The 19,636-nt window shown below is 52.2% G+C and overlaps 1 protein-coding gene across 1 annotated transcript in view; it reads left to right on the forward strand.

Moving 5' to 3' along the window:
* The first annotated feature begins 1,155 nt into the window (after positions 1-1,155).
* The window catches only part of SLC4A3 (solute carrier family 4 member 3), a 28,619-nt gene continuing 10,138 nt past the window's right edge, over positions 1,156-19,636 (forward strand). The window contains exons 1-11 of the mRNA XM_029084502.1: positions 1,156-1,209; positions 2,464-2,620; positions 6,069-6,403; positions 6,869-7,011; positions 7,595-7,806; positions 13,720-13,871; positions 14,507-14,687; positions 15,165-15,300; positions 15,403-15,577; positions 15,994-16,090; positions 17,841-18,025. Of these exons, the coding sequence (XP_028940335.1) occupies positions 1,156-1,209; positions 2,464-2,620; positions 6,069-6,403; positions 6,869-7,011; positions 7,595-7,806; positions 13,720-13,871; positions 14,507-14,687; positions 15,165-15,300; positions 15,403-15,577; positions 15,994-16,090; positions 17,841-18,025 (1,827 nt within the window). The remainder of the gene's footprint in view (positions 1,210-2,463; positions 2,621-6,068; positions 6,404-6,868; positions 7,012-7,594; positions 7,807-13,719; positions 13,872-14,506; positions 14,688-15,164; positions 15,301-15,402; positions 15,578-15,993; positions 16,091-17,840; positions 18,026-19,636) is intronic.

The following is a 19,636-nucleotide window of genomic DNA, read 5'->3' on the forward strand; positions in this document are numbered from 1 at the left end:
GCAGTTTTTTCCTCCTTGATGACATCACTGAAAAAAATGTTTTATTTTGCCAGTTTTGAGTTCATTTGTATTCTACCCTTGTAGTTTTAACGAATATCCCTTTTCTTTGTGCTGTGAGATGAGAACACTTTGCTTATCCCTGTGTCCAAAGCACGGTGCTTCTCTGTGTGAGTTCAGATGAGTTTTTGGAGGTCAGTATCTTCCCAGTGCCAATCTCTGTGGCATCTCCAATTCTTCCTGGGGTGCAGCCCGTGCTGAGCTCAGCCTGCGCTGTGGCTGTAGATGATGTGACTACAGCTGTTTCTGTGTTAGTCTCCATCCCACTCCTTGTCAACCGTGGCATCTTGTTGCCTTCTTTGTTTGCAGTTGCGTATTGAGCAGAGTGCTCCCGCGGGCTGCCCGTGGGGTCTTCTGTGTCTTTGAGCCACACTGGTGCAGACAAGGCACAGATCTGTGGTCTGAAGGTTGGCCTCAAAATTTCCCTGTAACATGTGTTGTTTTGTGTTTGGTGTTTGAATGCTGAACTGTTTGTCCTTGTGCCATCTCTCTGGCCTGCACAGATCTCTCCGAGGTTCCTTCTGGCCCTTTTGAGATCTGCCCAATTAAAGCTAGGTGGTATGGGACCACTCTGCTGCCTGCTCCTGGCATGCTCTCCCAGCACCCGATCTCTCCCACTTTATCCTTCCCCAGTGGTCCATCACACGCCGGCTTTGCACAGTTGTGCTGGTGGAGAGGTGGTTGAGCAGGACACCTTTCTTCTCTGGCACAGATCATGCAGGAGCTGTGTGTAGCTGCTGTCTTGGTCAGCCCCTGCACCTTCCATGCAGCAGGTTGTTTGGAGGAGGAGGATGGGGTCCCGCCTGCCCCTGAACTGTTGGAGCTGGTGCACGGGCTGGGCCATTCTCGCTCCCTCACTGCATTGTGCCAGGGGACAGGCCTGTCCCAGTGATGCCGAGGAGCTTCCTCGAGGGCTGGTGAGGTGACCTCTTTGGGTTAGGAGCCAGGGAGGTTGAGGGCAGTGGCCAGCAGTCTCCCACGACGTTCCCTTGTCCTGCCCTCTCTCCACAGGTTATGCCACTCTCCAGGTTTTTTGGGTGCCTGCCGGTGAAAGAAAAGGGTTGATATTTTGCCCATGCCCTTAGGTCCTGAACCAAAATGGCAGCTGGAGAGTCCCCTCCCGTAGGAGATGTCTTCATCGACCTGCAGCAGGTGAGGTGGGAATCCAGCAGCAGAGGGGACATCTCTTCACTGGGGACCATGCTTCTGCCAGGCTGAGTGCAGGACCCACGTCCTGGCGGCCTGCTGCAGTAGGACACACAGCCTCTGTTCACCTGGGACAGGTCTGCACAAAGGATGCCCCAGGGCTGTCCCCAAGCCCACATCCACTCTCCATGCAGACAGCAAACTGGTCCAGAAGAGGCCAGAGGTTGCTCTGTGGGGTCCCTGTGCCCTCCCATGCTGTTGGGTGGGGTAGGAGGAGCTGAACAGCTTGCTGGTTAGCCTCTCCCCATTTAGGCTGGGCTTGGGACACCCATGCTAAGGTGAGAGGAGAAGCAGTGTCACCCACAGATACAAAGCCACTCTCCAAGCACCCAGCCTGACCATGACAGGGTGGGAGCTCCAGCAGCTTTGCTGGAGCACAGCTGGGAGCAGCTGGGGGATGTGGGGAGAGGCACAACTCAGCTAAAGCCGCCTTGCTCCTCCTTTCCGCCCAGCACAGACAGATTTGTCACACTTGGGCCTCCTCCTGTTTCCATGGAAACACGGGAGCCCACAACAGCTCTGCGCTGGCATTTTGGCTATATTGATGGAAAATTTTACCAGCTGCAGCTGCCCGGGAGGCAGAAGGGACAGGAGTCACCTGGCGATGCTCTTCTCGGAGCATTGCCACTGGCAAAAGGCAGAGGAGTGCCCATAGCCTGAAACGGGGGGAAAACAGGCAGAAAGGCATGCCAAAGAGGAATGGGGTCCCTAGGAGTGTGGAGGGGAGATGGGAAGGCACAGGCTGGTCAGTGACCCAAGGGCAGCTCACCAGAGCAGGGATGCTGTTTCCCATGGGGAAATACAGAGGAGGTCTAAGAATGGGAGGGATGGCAGACTGGGCAAAGGGAAGGCCAGAGAGCAGCAGTTAGATGTGAGGAGAGAGAAGTTCCAGCTAAAGAAAAGCTATGCATCTCTGCTGGTAGGAAAGGCAGGCACAGATATAGTCCCTTGGTACCTGCCACTGAAGGGCAGTGTGGAGGACAGGTAAGGTATCTCTGCAGATTGTGGCTTGGAGGCTTGCCCACCTGTTGGCTCTTAGTTTTGAGCAGGGCTGTGCCTCTAAGTGAGGAACTCTGCCCCAGCCCTGTTGTGTGGAGCCTGCTGCTCCTTGGCCAGCCCAGCACCATTTGCAGGGTGGGAGGATCCAGACGGCTGTAGGGTTCTGCACTGTTTGATTCTTCTCTGGCGATTTCTGTGCAGGGCAGAGATCATGCAGAGAAAGCCTCTCCTGGTGCCGAGGACGATGAGGACTTGGATAAGACTTTGTCAATCGAGAGATTTGGGGACCTGATAAGCAAGTCAGCATCAAGCAATCTGGAGAAGCAAAGACGCAGCTACAGCGAGAGAGATTTTGAATGTATGTAGGTTTGAACTGTTGTACCCACTTCCACCCTTGCCACCAACCCTTGCTCAGCCCCACGTGCTCTGCAGCCTTGTGCTGAGACCCTGCAGATCATGTTAGCCAGCTATTCACTTCCTCCCTTATGAGCATTCCCAAAGTGCTACGTAGACCCAGTTTAGCACCAGTGCCCAAGGCCTCTTCCCAGTCTGTTCCCTGTTTTCTCTGTCCCCACAGGCGTAGCTACTGCCCAGCCCATGCAGCAGCATAGCTCAGCCCGGGGTGTTCGCTCACCTCCTCACCCAGCGTTGAAGAGCTCTGCAGCCGCTTGCCCCACATTGAAATTTTCAGTTTGAAACTGTTTTTCTTCCATATGGCTGCAAAGAAACATCCAAATATGGCCAGAAGCCAGGCTGTCCTCTCCAGTCTGAAAGCAGATGGCTCCAGTCAGACATGCCTATGTATTTCTAAATAGCAGCCATGAAACCATCAGGCTTATCTTCTCAAAGAAAGGACTGCAAAATAAAAATAGGATATGAATTTAAAATGCTCTAGCTATTTCACCTGAACTCCTCTGATCAGCATATTTATTCCTCTAACTGCCCTTCCTCGATGAAGGCAACCAGTCTGCACAAACTCACTTTGGCTGTAGAATGGGAGTGTGCCCACAAGAGTGGCCATAAGCTGTTGCCTGGTGTAGCTGGGTTGCATTTGCTTGTAGTAACAGCAGTAAAAGGCAGGAAGAAGAGGCCCTCAGCCAGCAGCCTTCTTGTGTGTCAGACAAGTAGCAATGGTTGGGAGAGTTTCCCACTCTCTGACTCTCCGCAGTTGGATAATGCTGATTTTCCAGCTTAGCTTTGATGGGATACAACCTTAGGAACATTATATTCCAAGTACATCACCAGGCTGTTTTCTGCTTGGCCACTCATTTCCAATGGCTGTTGTAAAAGTTTGCTGGTAAAAGTCTGTTACTGTAGTGCACCCCAGCTGCTACTTCCTGCTCGTGTCACTTCTCTACAGAGGCTCCGTTCAAATAACACTTTCACCTGAGCACACAGTCACTCACACACATGGCTGCAAGGTGCTAATAGCTTTGCTGTGGGTTGGATACCTGTCCTGTGCTGGTAGGACTTACCTGCTCAGAAGTTCTGCCTGTGTGCACAGGTGTGTGGATTGGCTTGGAGGGCACAGATGGTCTGCTTAAGCATGCATGGCAGAAGCTTCTTTGAAAGTTTGACTAGATATTTGTATTCTTTGGGGTTTTTTTTTCTTCTTAATAGGAAAGTCCTTTTTTCTTTGTTAAAATCAAGCTTGTTTTCCTCTGAGCTCCTTATGTATTCCTGTTATCTAGGACTACATCAACCCTGGTTATCAGAAGTTTTATTCTGTTTGTATTTATAAAGCTGGAAGATCTGGTTAGGTCATTAGACTTTGAAAGAAAGCACACGACCCCATGGAGGTGAATGCTCCCTGGGTTTAGAAATGTTTCCTGCCCCATTCAAAGCCAGGAATTTCTAATATGTAGGTTCTTCCTTCTGGGCTCTCGTATCAAGTTCACTGACAAGTGTAAAACATCTAGGACACTGTTTTGGCAATAACTTTCTATACAGGCAGGCAGAGCAAGGAAGGGAGCAGAGAAGGAGAGCAGGGGCTGGGCTCACAGGCATTGCAGGAGGGCAGGGAGGAAGAAGAGGAAAGCAGGAAGCTTTTTGCGTTTGGGAGAGGTATGTTTTTCCCACCTCCAGGCTACCTCTGTGGAGATGTGATCAGCTGGCACAAGGAGGGCTGAGTGCCAGCATGAGGAACAGTGCTTCCCTCTTCTGTGCCAGATCAGCCACTTCCATCACTGCCCTTCCCAAGACTTTGGTTTCCTTCTAATCCAAAATGCAAATGCTTCTGTCTTGGGTTGATGTGAAGAAGGCAGAAGGGAAAGATGGGCTGTGTACTTACCAGCAGCTTTGTGCTGTAGAAGAGGCAATGTGTGTACAGCTGGGGCCTTATTCTTATATTAGAATATTCTTATATTAGTTGCTTATTCTTATATTAGAAATTCATGCCTGACCTATCTGTGGCATGCAGAACAGTGCCATGGGAGTGCAGCAGCAGGACAGGAGGGTCTTTCTGCCAAAACCTGTGAGTGAAATAGGGTACATCTAGTTAAGTCAAAGAAAAGAACACTTTGGAGGAAGAAGTGTTTATAAAGAGCCCAGACTCTTTCCAATTTGCAGATGTCTAACCATTCCTAATCTCCTCTAATCTTGCCACCAGCCTCTCCTGCTAGGTGTGTGAAATATCCCTGCTGTTCCCAAGGGGGGAAACAAGGGAGAAAAGACTTGAGAAACCAAAGGAAAGGAAACATGACAGCAGAACAATGAACCTGCCTGGCTCTCCCAGGGAGAAGGTTACAGCTTCCATTGAAAACGTCCTTTGAAGGTAGTTTTCACTATAAACAGATTTTGCTGCCATGTCACAGGAAAGCTGGGAAGGAACCAAATCAAAACAGACTGGAAACAATTCCTCAGGAAGAGCTGCTGAGCAAAGCCCCCTTGCGAAGTGGCTGGTGCCCCCGTGGTTTCAGCTGCTCCGGGTGCAGCCCCAGGATCTGTGCATCCTGCAGACTGTCTGTGGGAGGCTTTGTGCCTGCAGATAGACCTGGCAGAAAAGGCTTTCCTCTCTCTCACAGGGAGATGCTGAGCTTACCCTGTTCCCTGCCTGGTCCATTATCGTTGTTTTTGAGTGAAGGCTCAGAAATGCCATTAATTTCTTCTCACTCTGCAATTCCCATGACACCCAGGTCAAGCCTGTATGAATTTCTCTTTGTAGATTAGTTTAAAGAAAAGTCCTTCTGCCCTGGTTTTTTACCCTGGTTTTTAAGACAGCCTCCTAATTGGACCTGCATGTCAGAGCCTGGTAGACACAAGCCCTCACAGTACCTGGGATGCTGACTTAGGTTGCATCTGCACTAAAAGGCTTGGTCTGTGGCTCCTGTGGGTATGCAAGAAGGACTTTCTGTCAAAGCTCTGGGAATCAATAAGGTGCATCTGTTTGATTCAAAGAACACTGTGCAGGAAAGAAATGTTTGTAAAGGGCCCAAATCACGCTTGATTGAGAATGTGAGAAACGTTTCCTCATGTTTAGGAAGAGGATGGTGCTTCTGGCAGGCCAGCGCAGCTCTTGGTAACCATGTGAATGGCTTTTGGCAGCACTGGGAGAGGAGTTCTGCCTTCCCCAGGGCAGTGGAGCAGCATTGGGGTGATTTGGCACTGCATGGGGGCTGCCTCCCCAGCCACCCCAGGCTGGACACAGCCTGCTGCATCTCTGAAAGAGCTTTACTGTGTCCCTACGGGCTGGTGGCTCTCCTTGCCCTTCCTGGCCCTTGATCTCCAGACCATGCTGTTTCCTGGAGGGGCGCCTGGCAGGTTCCTCCCAGCCTCTTCCTGCCCCTGACTCTCTTTTTCTCTCTCAGTCCACCGCCAAACCTCGCACCACATCCATCATCCCCTTTCCACTCACCTCCCTTCTGCCCTCAAGTTCCAAAAGAGGCCCCCCCGTGCCAGCAGGAGGAAAAAAAGGAGGAGGAAAAAGAAGAAAACCTCGGTACCCCCCTCGGAGGTCACCCCCACCATCCAGGAAGAGGACGAGGAGGAGGGAGAAGCAGAAGAAGAAGAGGAAGAAGAAGAAGAGGAAGAAGGAGAATCTGAGGCAGAGGAGGTCCAGGAGAAAGAGATCTGTGCAGAGTCTGAGGGTGAAGCCTGCGGGAAGGACACGTCCCCTAAACTGGAGGCCCCAAGCAAACCAAAGGCAAGGCTAGGGCATCCCTACCTGCTTGGGACTTGGAGGCTGGGGGGAAGAAGAGGCAGGGTTGATGCTGGGAGGGTGCCAGCGTGCATGGTCAAGGGAGAGTGCTGCTCAGGGGAAAGAGGTTGTAGCTGTGCCTATTATGGGAAGAGTAGTTTTGTCCCTGCCTAGCAGAGATGGGTACTGGAGGACAATGATAGATAAGCCGTTGCTTCGGCTGAGTGATGGGGAGGGTGTGCATGACCATTTTAGGGGTGTAAGACCCATGGTGGAAGACCAATGTGGCTGTTCTTAGAGTGTATAGGATATAGGGGGGCTCAGTATGGCCAGTCCAAGCGTATGGGGCACATGGGGGAAGTTGGTGTGGCCCGTTCTAGGAGGTGGAGACAGAGGGAGGACCTGTGTGCCAGGGACTGGGGTGAAGGCTGCCTGCCCCGGCTCTTGCTGTCAGGACGGTTGTCTCTGCAGTTCACCATCGGCAGCGATGAGGAGGAGTCCGTCAGCGCTCTGGCCCCTGCTCAGTTTCACGTGGAGGAGGAGTGTGGCATCCTGTCCCCTGGGCCACGCTTCACCGACCTGCTGCAGGACAAGGACCCTGCCTCTCTCCACAGGTAGGTGAGCGGTGCCAAGCTGCCTGCCGCTCTCCCTGGCTTGAGGTCACCACATAGACCCTGTCCCCGGGGGTGGTGGCTGTGCCCAGCCTGAACTTGTCTGCTGAGCCAGACTGGACATGGGGCCCAGAGGGAGAGGGGCTGTGAGCAACGTGACTGCTCTCCAGTGGGACATTTACTCCCTGGGAGTCCTGCAATCTCCTTGGGTCCATGGGATCCCCAGGGTGCAGGTTTGGGGGCACTGGGCTGCACACCTGGAATACTGTTCCTCCCAGCTAGCCTGCACTGTTGTACTGCCCGGCAGGCTGGGAAGCCCCAGGAGGCTTGGCTGAGTCAGGGGTCTGTGAGGCCATTGACTCAGAGGTAGGTCCCTAACACTGACCACAAGCTGATCCCACTTTGTGGTGGGGGAGAGGAGGAGCAGAAGGGGCAACCTTTAGATTTTGGGATAGGTGACTCCTGGCTCTGCTCCTTCTCAGTGACTTGTGGGTCAGGGCTGGGCTGAGGGACCTCAGCCCCTGAAAGGCCGGTGCCCATCCTCATTCACTCTGTTTGCTACCATTGGTCTCTTTGGTTTCTGCAGTGTCCCTGGCCCTCGGGAACGTCTGTCTCGCGGGTGGGAGAAGCGCAAGCCCTGGGGCCAGGTGGTGAGCGGACAACGGGTTACCTATGACTTGAAGGAGAGGATGTGCATCGGCAGCATGACCACACTGGAGAGCGCAGCGTACCAGCGCGTCCCCACGGACGAGGCCGAGGCCCAGATGCTGGCATCTGCTGACCTGGATGGCATGAAAAGTGAGTCTTTGCGATGCTACCTACATTACTATTGCACATGTCCCTTGCTTCTCCTTGCTTTGCCCTCTTCCCTAGCAGCTCCAGGCATGGTCTTCAGCCTGCCACAGAACCTGGTCTGCACCTCTCTGTCCCCCAGCCCCTGCTTTTCCAGCCCTGGCCCTGCTCTGTCAGCTTTGCAGTGTCCAGAGCACCAGTCCCCATGTTTCCAGCACCCCTGCTCACACCCACCCCACGGATGCTTGCTCCTCCACCTGCCCCACTGCCCTCTCTGGTTCAGGGCTTCCTGTGTTTCCCTGAGACCCAACTCTCTCCTCTCCTGACACACTTTCCCAGCAATCAGTCCTCTGTGCGACACACCAGCTCTGGCATCGCGGAAAACCTGAGGTGAGGAGCCTCTCCTCTCCTCTCCTCCGCTCTCCTCCCCTCTGCTCTCCTGGCGGAGAGGCTGCTGCTCCCTCCGGAGCGCCAGGGCGGGGGCTGCCCCTGTGCACGACGCGAGGGCAGACAGGAGAGACGTCATGGAAATGCACGCTGCGGGCCCGAGGACATGGAGAATTCAATAGGTTGCTCTGCAGGCTGGAGAGGGAGGGAGACACCGGAGGGGAGCGCGGGAGAGAAGCGGAGCTGCACACACAGCCTGGCTGTCCCTGGGCCACGGGCGCTGTGTCTCCGGGCAGTCAGCACGAGATCCCACGGCAGAGCGAGGATCCTGCTCCCAAGGAGCTGGTGGGGCAGCACCAAGGAAGCATCCTGAGGTGGAGCTGGCCATCCTGAGACCTTGCCAGTCCCCAGGGGCTGCTGCAGCCGGCACCTTCATGCCCTGTGAGGAGGGGAGCGAGGCGCTGGGGCTGGCCCCAGGGCTGCGGTGAAGCCCCCCCGGTTGCAGCTTGCTTTCTGCACATCGGCCTGGCTACCCTGACCACTCCTCTGAAGGTGAGTGGCTCATGGCACCTGACCCCTGACCTTCGCAAGGACAAAATGACAACCTTTCAAGAGAAAGAGGAGGCAGCGAAGGAATCAGAAGGGGGCAGCAGCCCGGAGGTAGCGATAAGCACCTGCATTCGCAACTCACTTGGCTATGAAGACTTTGATGAATTTGCCTTCAATTTTGAAGACTATGATTTATGGGAGGCCATCAGAAACCATCTGGGCTACCCAAGCGGGGAGCCCACCTGTAAGTACCGGAGCAGTGACCCCACGGTTGCATAGATCAGAGCCCCCAGCAAAAGTGCGTATCCCCCACCCTGTGTTTGCTGTCTGCACTCTCTCCGTGCCAGGTTGGTTTCCTAGTTTAGAGGAGGTACGGTCTGCCCCACTGTGTGCCTGGGGACATCAGAGGAGCTGTCTGGTGTCTGTGTGTCCGTCCAAGGTCTTTGTACAGATCTATGTCGTAGTGCTGAGGTGCTTCCCTGTGTGTGTCTTGCTTGAGCAGTTCTGGAGGCAGCTGCATATTGCTGTTTGTGCTTATCAGGGTGTGGCCCATGCTGTGGCCAGCGAACAAGCAGCTGCTCCGAGGTGTGTATAAGGATAGAGACATTTCCCCTTCCATCTGTGGCACAAGGTGACAGTGTGCTGCTGCTCTGTTTGCTGGAATTCAAGCTGAGCTGCGGATCCAACAGCAGCGGTAGGTATCGGGTTCTCGGCTCTGCACTGTAGCCTAATGCCCAGAGGCAAAAATAACCTGGTCCTTGTGTCTGCAGGCTTGAGCATGGCTGTGAAACTGGCTAATGGCAGGCTGGCCAGGGTCTCTGGAAGGGGAAAAAGAGGAAGGAAGCAAGAGTGGGAAAAGCAGGGAAGGAGAGAATAGGAATCCCAAGAGTGGATTCCTATCCAGAAAGATCATCTTTCTGTTCTCCACATCTGTTTCCATACCTGTGCATCTCTTGAGCTGGGTCTCTGGGCCATCTCTGGGATTGCCTTGCTCCCACCTCGCACAAGTGGTCCTTCCTCAGCAGGTAGTGGTAACTCAGAGCTAAAAGGTGGCTTTGCATGTCACTTTGGGAGTGACACTGTTCATATCCACAACTCGGTGACAGCTGCCCAAATGTCCTCATCTGGATCAATGATCTAATTTTTCAAGGGATTTTGGGAGTGCACACAAGAGGGTGGCGTGGCCCCAGGACTGTTCTGCTTATTGGCTTTGCATGCAGGAGTGGGACACCTTGGTTCAGCTTTTGGTTCTGCTACAACCTCTCTGTATCATCTCAGGCAAAACACTAAACATCCTCTGCCTCCCAGTCCCAGTATCACATTCTCTTTCTCAACTGGTCTGTCTTTACAAGCCTTCGGGGAGGAAACATCTGTCTATGTGCTTCTGCAGGAACCTGCAAGTGGGGATTTGCTTCTGGCTGGATCTCCTACTTTTTACTGTAAATTGATAGACAGTATAATAGCAGCAAAGCTCAAAATAGAAACCTGGAGCAAATTGGCTCCATCAGCTGTCCCAAGCTGAGCAAGTGTATATTGAAAGTGTGAGAAATCACCCCAAGTTCACCTGGGAAAGGATGGCTGTTCTTGGGAAGGTAGAAGGTGCAGATCACTTCTGCAAGGTATGACATGCATCTCTTATAAAGTGGGGAAATTTGGCTTGCTTGCAGTTAACACATTGATTGATTGGTACAGCTCATACTGCAGGTGCTTGAAGTAGGATGTACTGTACAGTCAACTCTTAATTACTTCTACACAATGAATCCACACTGTGGATTAATCCTGCAGAGACATATGGTGGAGACAGAGATGGCAGAGACACCAGAGGCAGTTCTGTGGAGAGCCAGCTCGCATCCAGCCAGTGCCGCTTGCTTGGCTATTTACTCTATGGCAGTACCTCTTCCAGAACCAACTCGGATGCAGAGAAATTTAATAGCTTTTGAGCAGAGTGAAGTCTTTGTTGGGCCTGAGCTTGTCTCCTTGCTCTCCTTTTAGTGTTCAGAGCATGGGGACTGCTGTGCGGGGACATTTGGACGAAGAATGAGCTGGGGTCCAGCTGTCCCTATGACCTTGAACTCAGCATCAGCCAGGAGAGACTTGGCTTCTGTGCAGGGCAGGGCAGTAGCTTTTCCAGAAGCCAGCACAGGGTTGTGACTTACTCTATGTTGATTAGCATTTTGTTTAGTCTAATTTGAAATATTCCAAGAGATGGGTTTTCAATTCTTTTTCTTCCTATAACTTAAGCATTGGGGTGCATGGGAAGTTTGCACCATCCCTGTGATGCTGGGCTAGCAAGTTGGTCGCTAGTACTGGTACGACTACTCCAATGCCTCTTTCTGGGCTTCCTGCTTGTGGACAGAGGGCAATGAAAGGGGGGAATTGGGAGCTAACACACCAGTCAAAGGCAGTTGCCCACTGAGTTGGACAGGCTGGCACATGCACTCTGGGGGAAGACTTTAACCAGTGCAAAGTAATATGTGTTATCTTCAGATTTAAGCTGTCAGAAAAGGAACTTGGTCATCCCAAGCAATCTGACTGATGGAAACAAATATAGCAAGAAGATATCCTGGAGAAGACTGTAGGGGATGTTGTGTGGGAGGGTGACATACCAGTGCATTATAGTAGAGCCACCATAGGAATCATGCTCTGTCCTCAGACGTTGTCACTGTCTCATGCTCTGCTCCTGGGGAGCACTGGAGAGCAGGTACAGCAAGAGCTGTCCTTGGCTGCTTCTCACTCTGGGGAGTTTGGCTTCAAGCAAGGAGGGTAAAGCTGTGCCCTGGGCACATCAACCTTTGGTCTCAGTCCAAAATTCTGTCCTGAATAAGGACCCCAGACTTAGGTGGTCACTTGAGCTTGACTTTCATTTGGATGAAGCGCAGAAAGGCTCCCTGCAGAGCAGTCTAAAGCAACTCAGCTGAGCTCTGCATGGGACTCCCAAAGCCAGTGGCCTCTTCCTAAATTAAGCCGATGTGTCTGCCCTCCTCCTATGAGTTGTCTCCCCCAGCTGGCATCTCAGTGCCCACAAGCACTGCCAAGGGAGAGTAGCAAAGTGGATCACTCCTTTCTTCTGTGGAGCTCTTGAGGTGTCCCTTCACGAGCTCACTCTGAACCTGCAGCATTCCGGCTCCTGTCCCTGTGAACAAGTATGGGAGTCACTGGAGATGCTCTCAGGAAACTTTAATTTCATGCTGTCAGCTCCTTTCATTTTATCTGTCCTCCAGCCTTTTGGTAGCTGAGGCTAAACACCTGTCTGTGCTTTCTAGAGCTGTTGCTGGAGAGCACTGTGTGGCAGGTTGGCATCGCCATGTAGGAGGCTTGCCATGCTCTAGGTGAGCACTGTCTTGCTGGGCAGAGCATCCTCTGGCCCTGTTCTTCTAGGGACATGGTGAAAATGAGTCACAAGGTGCATGGGAGAATCAGAAGCTGCAGGGATTGGAGCAGAGGTGCCAGATACCAAGATCATCTGCCTGGTGACCTGTTTGTTTATGCACAAATCCACACCAGATGTGATGAAGTGGCTGCCCTGCAGTCAGGACTTGAGAAATCCATACAAAAGCCTGAGGAAGCCCCACACGTGCCTGGCTCCCAGAAATGTTCATAGCGGTGGGCAATTATGGGTCCTGTCAACATTGCAGTGCAGTAAGTGGAGCAGGGAGGAGTCCAGCCATCAGCAGGATGTGCATCAGCAGGGCAGCCAATGGGGGAAAATGCCCTGAGGCTCAGTATTGATTAATTTTATATTTAACTGAGCAACCCAAATTTCCAAGGAGCAAGACCATGGTATGCCCAGCGTGATGCTGTGCTGCATCTTTCCATGCCAGAGATGCATGGATATATTCCTGCAACATCAAAGAGACCACTTGGCCATCAAGCCCAGTGCTTTTCGCTACCTCTCATGCCCTGAGAGCTGCAGGTCTTGAAGCCATGTGCAGAAAGGTACGTGGAGACTGAACGTTCATCCCAACCAATGGAGACCTGCCCTTGGTCCCCCAGGGAGAAGACCTTGGCATTGCCTTACAAGCAGGGCCAGCAAGCCTCAATGGACCGAAGCTGAGCAAAAGCCCTGACTCTGTGATCTACCTGGGGGAGCCCACCCATCCTGAGGCTGGGCTCTGAGGCTTTCCCCATCCCCATGGGCTGTCTGTGCTGAGGGAAATACACTTGCTGTCTCTGGGTAGTGTCCAGGGAGACTACTCTCCACAGCCGGCTCTTGCCCAGGTGCTGTTTCTCTGGCATTGCAAAAGGGGCTGGCACAGTTGTGGCCAGATTTTGGTGGGCGCTGGCTAGCCAACAGCACTGGTAGCTTGGTGGTGAGTCTGTAATGCACCCTCAACAGCCTCTCTGGAGGCTTCAGGAGGCTTTGATTCAGCCAGCCAAACTCTGTAGCACAGACCTTTCCAAGGGCTTTACAGCGGCACTGCGGGTCGTCTAGAAACAGCGATAGCCGGAGTTAACTGCCGGGCCTCCATGCTAGCCCCTGTCTGCACTGTTATCCTACAGTCTCATTGCACAATTAAATAAGACAGTCGTTGATATTTCCATGTGTCTCCCAGACCAGTGGCTAAATATCCTTCCCCTTCACTGCCCTTTATGCTCACTGAGCACCAGCCCTTCCTCCAGTGGGAGAAATGAGCCCCGGCCAGGTGCCTGCCTGTGCTCTCTGGGTGCAGAGCTGTGCAGACAAGGCTTCAGGTTGCTTTTCACTGAGGGAATATGGGAAGGGTTTGTGCCCCCCTTGTTCAGATATCATGAATAAAAGCTTTTGCAGTGATGCTCCAGTGTATGCACAGCCTTGGAGGAAGCCTTCTTCTTGAAGGAATTAGCTGTCAGATGCCTGGAAGATCTTCAGAGGTCTGGAGGATGATCGCCAAGGCTTTGCTAGCATAAGCTAATGAGAGAAGGGTGGGCTTGGATGTGTTTCCCTGCCAGACAGTGTTTCCACTAGACACCCTGGTGGTCTTTTTTCCTTTCCCATGTCTTCAGGCCACCGTTTTGAAGATAACCCTGGTGTGAGGAGGCATCTCATGAAAAAGCCATCTCGGAGTCAGATCACTAGGACAAGCAAAAAATTAGCATCAACTCCATCTGTCAAGAAAAAGAAGAAGAAGAAGAAGTTGGATAGAAAGCCCCATGAGGTATCCATGTGCTATCCTCCCACACTTGTTCAGAAGCCATAAATCAGGGCTAGAAACAGGTGCTTTATAAAGTGATAAATGTGGTTTCAATATAATTAATTCTTTACATTAACTTGGGGGTGACATTTCAAACTTTTACCCACTATCATGAGGGCTGAAAATACATTTTTTTCAATAAAAGCAGAGATTTCTCTGAAATCACAAAGCTTTGACCTTAGGAAAGATGTTAAAAAGTCACAGAAATGGTAGTACTGTTGTGGAATTTGCAGCATGGTAACTTCACCATGTCTGGTAAGCGTGGGAAGTTTTGAGGGAAAGCAAGCAGAGGCAGAGGACAAAATTGTCACAGTTTGGTGGAGGGGTGCAGTGTTACATCATTCTCTCTCTTCTGCCCGTGCCATCTACTTGGAGCTTTCTGGTGCTCTATGTGCTGATGGAAGCTCCTGCCATGCTGCCAGTGATATTTGTCCTGGCTGCTTCTGTTCTCCAAACCTCTGGTTAACTAAGGCAGGTTTGCTCAGGCTGTGCTTTAGACCAAGTAGTACCACGAGAACAAACCTGAGGCTTTCCGTGTCTTGTTGATAGAGCTGTGTGCGTCAGAGGAATTCTCATATCCTCACTGTAATTTGCACTAGGTGTTTGTGGAGCTGAATGAGCTGGTGGTGGATAAGAACCAGGAGATGCACTGGAAGGAGACAGCCCGCTGGATCAAGTTTGAGGAGGATGTGGAGGAGGACACAGCAAGGTGGGGGAAACCCCACGTGGCTTCGCTGTCCTTCCGCAGCCTGTTGGAGCTCAGGAAGACGATTGCCCACGGTGAGTCAGGAACTGTGGGTTGGGGTTTGTGTCTGGCTCTGGGACAGGTTTTGCTGGACAGCTTCTGTCACTGTTTAACCCCTCACTGGAGACACTCCAACAGTGTCCATGTCCAGGCTCCGTGCTCTCAGTCACGCGGCAGCTGTGACACCCAGCTGTGGCTGGGGCTGCAGCTGTGGCTGGGCCTGCAGGTCTTTGACCCATCTTTGGTGTGAAAGGGCAAGTTCAGTCAGGGTGGGAGACCAAAACGAGAGGGAGATACCAGAGCTACTAATGCATCTTGGAGCTTTTGGGTTCTTGTGGAACAAGGGTTTACACAGAGGACATGGGACATCAGGACTTGGGGCATTTCTTGACTGAGAGGATCTGTACCCCAACCAAACCCTGGCTCCTGGCGGGATGGCTGTGTCCTCAGAGCGTGCTTGTGGTGGGGAGTACTGCACACTAGGAGCCAGGCTCTTCTCCTCCTGCTGGCAGGTGCCGTCCTCCTTGACCTGGAGCAGACCACACTGCCTGGCATCGCTCACCTTATGGTGGAGACCATGATCATCTCTGACCAGATCAGAGCGGAGGACCGAGCCAATGTGCTGCGTGCCCTGCTACTGAAGCACAGGTGGGTGGTACATGGACGAGGGCTGCTGGGGCTTGGGGTTGTCTGGAACCTCCAGGCAGAACGAGAGGCAAGTACCGTCATGGCTGCTGCTCTCCCCCTCAGCCACCCTAATGATGAGAAGGATGGCTTCTTCCCGAGGAACCACTCCAGCTCCAGCATGAACTCTATCGTGGGGAACCACCACCACAACCACACCACCGACACCTGCGTTCCCCTCATGGGGGAAGAGCGCATTGAGATGGCTGACCCCAAGGCCCATGAGACCGAGGGCAAGGAGGTGAGGGTCACATGGGGGGTTACCGCTTCTTTTTCCACACCCTGGGGACAACTGTTGGCTGGTGGCAGACCTCGGCACCCACCTATGGGCTCCTTCACTGGGGGCTTTGTACTTGCAAGGGCTGAGCTCCCCTGGATCACCTGGAGCACTGGAAATCAGGTCGCTGTGTTATGATTTTGGGACCTAATTTTAGCCTCACGCTGTATGCAAATGTCTGCTTAAGCATGCAATGACCGCAGCAGCCCTGGTGCTTGCAGGGTGGCTGTTGCTGTGAGCGTGCTTTGCCCCTGAAGCAGGGTGTTGGGCGTGCAGCCAAGGCATACCCAGCTACAGATGTGCCACTGGGGTGCCAGGCTGTGTAGGGAGACCAAGGCCCAGGAACTCCCTTTTTACTTGTTTGTATTCTTCCCCAGCAGAAAAACCCGCATCTCCATAACTCTGAGGGCCACCGAAAATACCTGAAGCTGATGGAGAAGATCCCTGAAGATGCAGAGGCCACAGTGGTCCTTGTGGGTAAGAGGCAGTATGTAGAGTCCCCTGGTTCCAGAATTGACCAGTTCAGATCCTGGTCTGGCTCCAGCTGTCCTGAGTGGTATTTGGTCATCTTGTACATGTTCCATAAAGTGGGGAGGGAGCCTTGTCTGCTCTCTCCTTTGGTGACAGCTCACCTTTTCTTTGTCTGTGGTAAATGTAAGGGGTGCCTGGGTAGTTCCTTTTCTAATTAAGAGGTTGATAGACACTGCTGCTGGGAGCTGGGGCCCAGCTTAGAGGAGAAAATCCCACCAGTCTTGCCAGAACATCCCATTTTGCAGCTCAGAAGCGGGTATGTGGTGCCCAAGGGACTGATGGCCAGGCACTGACTGCTGTCAGGCCTTGCGCTGTCCTCTGGCCATCGCTGCCATCCCTCTGGCTTCTTCACACCTCGCCAGCAGCTGGTCCCTGTCCTGACTGGTGTTGGCTGCTGGCTGTGTGTTCCTAAAAGCTTTGAGATTATGGAAGCAGGGCCTGGCTGTTGGCAAGGTCTGAGGTATCAGGCATAGTGCTGCCAAGAGATATTTCTCTGTACAAGAGGTCTGTGGGTGGGCAGGCTCGAACATTGGTGGGCTTGGTGCCTTCTGACCACAAGGGTAGTCCTTCTCAGGACTTTGCTGGCGTTAGCATCTTGGCAAACATAGCCACACCACAACCAAAGTAAATATCATTGCCTATCCAATAGATGAAAAGCTCAGGCAAAGAGGCTTGGCAGCTCAACCAAACTGATGTTTAACCACAATGAGGCCAAATCAGCTTCATAAACATGCTCAGAACACACTCAGATAACTAAACACTGGCTGTTCCTGAGGTAAGGCTCTGTCTTGGGATTCTCTTGGCCACTCGGATGGCCCAGATTTGCCAGTTTAACACAGAACACAGCTCTTTGCTGGATGCAGATGGCAGAAAGATCAGTAATAATGCCAGAGGAATACAACTAGTCAGTGAACATTTGTGTTCTGTATGGGAAGGAAGTGGCTGGTGTGCTGGAGGGTGCGGGAGTACTTCCCAATCTGTTAGGAACCGAGAAGGCTGCCAAGCATTGATGAGATATGGACATTGTAAAACAAACTGTGCAGTTTGCACCTATGAGTCTTTAGAGAACTGGCTCATTTTCGTCTGAAAAAAAAGCCTAGGAATACAGGAAACATCTGAGAAAAACAGAAGAAAGCTCGTAGCACGGTGCTCAAGAAGGAAGGACAGTGATCCAGTACCTATGGGTTGTTTAACCTGACATCCTTGCCAGCCAAAATAATGGCAGAGCTAATATGGGATTCAATTAATAAAGAGCTGAAAGATAAGTATGTAATTATTGCCAAGCAGTGAGGTTTATTGGAAATAGGTCATGTCAAGCAAACCTGATTTCATTCTTTGATGAGATTAAAAGTTTGTTTGATAAAAGTAATGTGTAAGAGACTTCCTTCCACAAAGCAGTGGCTTAGTGGAAAATGACCTTCTGATTTATAATTAGCCCCTTACAGTGTAGGTAGAGCCCATGCATAAGAGATAACTGGAAGAGCTAAAGAGAGTAGCACTGCTTGGGAATGATCAGTGAGCAGGAGACTTGGAGCAGTCCTTGGCATGAAGCTCAATGCTGTGCCAGTGGCCTGGAGACAAGTACAGGACCACAGGGCTCATGGGAACCCCCAAAATAACCGTTTCCACTGTTAAAGGCAGCCCAGTACAGCTCACCCCAATGATTAACTCTGCTGAAAACGTTGCCTCCTGGTAGGTTGCGTGCAGTTCCTGGAGCAGCCAACTATGGCCTTTGTCCGACTAAATGAGGCCGTCTTCCTGGAATCTGTCTTGGAGATCCCGATTCCTGTCAGATTCATCTTTGTGCTGCTGGGACCGAGCCAGGCCAACATGGACTACCACGAAATTGGCCGCTCAATCTCCACCCTCATGTCCGACAAGGTGAGGAGCTGACAGGTGGTGGTGCTGGAACAGGCAAGGGAGCTTTGGTAGCTCCTCAGAAGTCAGTCCTGGGACAAGAGTGCTGAGAGATGCTGTGCAAAGGCCCAGGTGGGGCAGGCAGGCGAGAATACCTGGGATTTTTAAGAGCAGCCTGGTTTGACCAAGGTAGGATGCTCCAGTAGAGAGGGAAGAGTAGGACAGACACTTGGCTGGGACAGAGAGTGCTAGGCTGGATGAAGAAAGGTGCTGTACATAAATGCAGGATCAAATGACTGCCTGAGGTTAGGGGATTTGTGTTCAGTTGATGTTTCACAAACAGAGGAGGGGAGGCTGAGTGGTGCCTGTGACCATGACGCTTGGCCCAGGCCACGCTGACAAAAAGACCCAGCAACGCCTGGGAACTGTTGTCCGGTGTTTGGATGAAGCTTTCTAGCCAAATCTCATGGCTGGGGCATCCATGCAGAGGACCATGTCCATGCAGAAGGAGAGATGAGGAGGCAGGAAGGTTTTTCTGCCAAACATGTGCAGTGCTAGAAGTCCCCCATCTGGCTAGATGGAAGGAAAGTGAAATTCATTATCCTGATAAGGAACTAAAGACAAAGAAAAGACAATCTGAGCATCTCCTGCATACCTCCAGGACAGGAGAGCCACAGGGTCCTCCTGGTTGGTGCCATGTAACTATAACCAAGTAACACACCTACCTGTTGTGCCACCAGTACACAACTCTCCCTGAACTGGGGAGTAAAAGATTGACTCAGAGTAGGTGGGTTGTGGGCAACAAGAGCTCCCAACTGAAAGGTCCCTTCCCAGGAGTTTCACAGGGCTCAGCTGAGACCGTGTTTTTAGCCAGAAGAGGTGAGGTGCCATATTGCAGCTTCAGCGCTGCATTTGTGGGCTGATGTCGCTCATCTGAGCCTCTGCTCCTCTGTTGCTGGGAGAGGAGAGCCAGCTGCCGCAGCCGGGGGCTGGCCGTGGCCAGGGGACACAGTGGCTGGCGCCGTGAGGAGACTACGGTATCATTTACAGTGTGAAGCTCTGGCTCCAGGGAGTCTGTGTGCTGCAGGGACCTCAGCTGTCCCCTACCTGCTTTACAAGCTGTTCACTTGTTCATCTTCCTCCAGCCCTTTCTCTGCAGGCGTTTTCCAGGGGCAATGCAGCACTTTGCCCAATTGTCAGCACTTCCCCTCCTATCTTCTGTCCCCTCATGGTCTCCTTGAAGTCCTTCCTTGCCATCTTGCCCTTGCTGTAGGACTATTATCTCCCCTTTTCTGCCTGGTTTCACTTGTATGGCTTTCCTCATGCTGTAGACTCCAATTTTCCCTTCGTTTTCCCATGTGGAGACTCCCAAGAGTTTTATGGTCCCTGCTCAGGTCCTGGTTCTTGTGCTTTATCTGCAGTGCTTTAGAGCTCCACCAGCTTCTCCCTCAAAACAAACCCACGACCAGACTAGGAGGACATCGGTCTGTTGCAGAGTCCTAATTTTGAGCGACAGAGACAGGGAAAGTCTTTCATCTCTGTGATGTCTGGCTTCTGGTACATCTCTGAGCTGGGCTCTGAACAAGAGCCCTGCAGAACTGAGCAATGGCATGCAGAGCTTTTAAAAAGGATCTT

Source organism: Antrostomus carolinensis, unplaced genomic scaffold, assembly GCF_000700745.2.
Source record: "Antrostomus carolinensis isolate BGI_N321 unplaced genomic scaffold, ASM70074v2 scaffold26524, whole genome shotgun sequence".
NCBI lineage: Eukaryota > Metazoa > Chordata > Aves > Caprimulgiformes > Caprimulgidae > Antrostomus > Antrostomus carolinensis.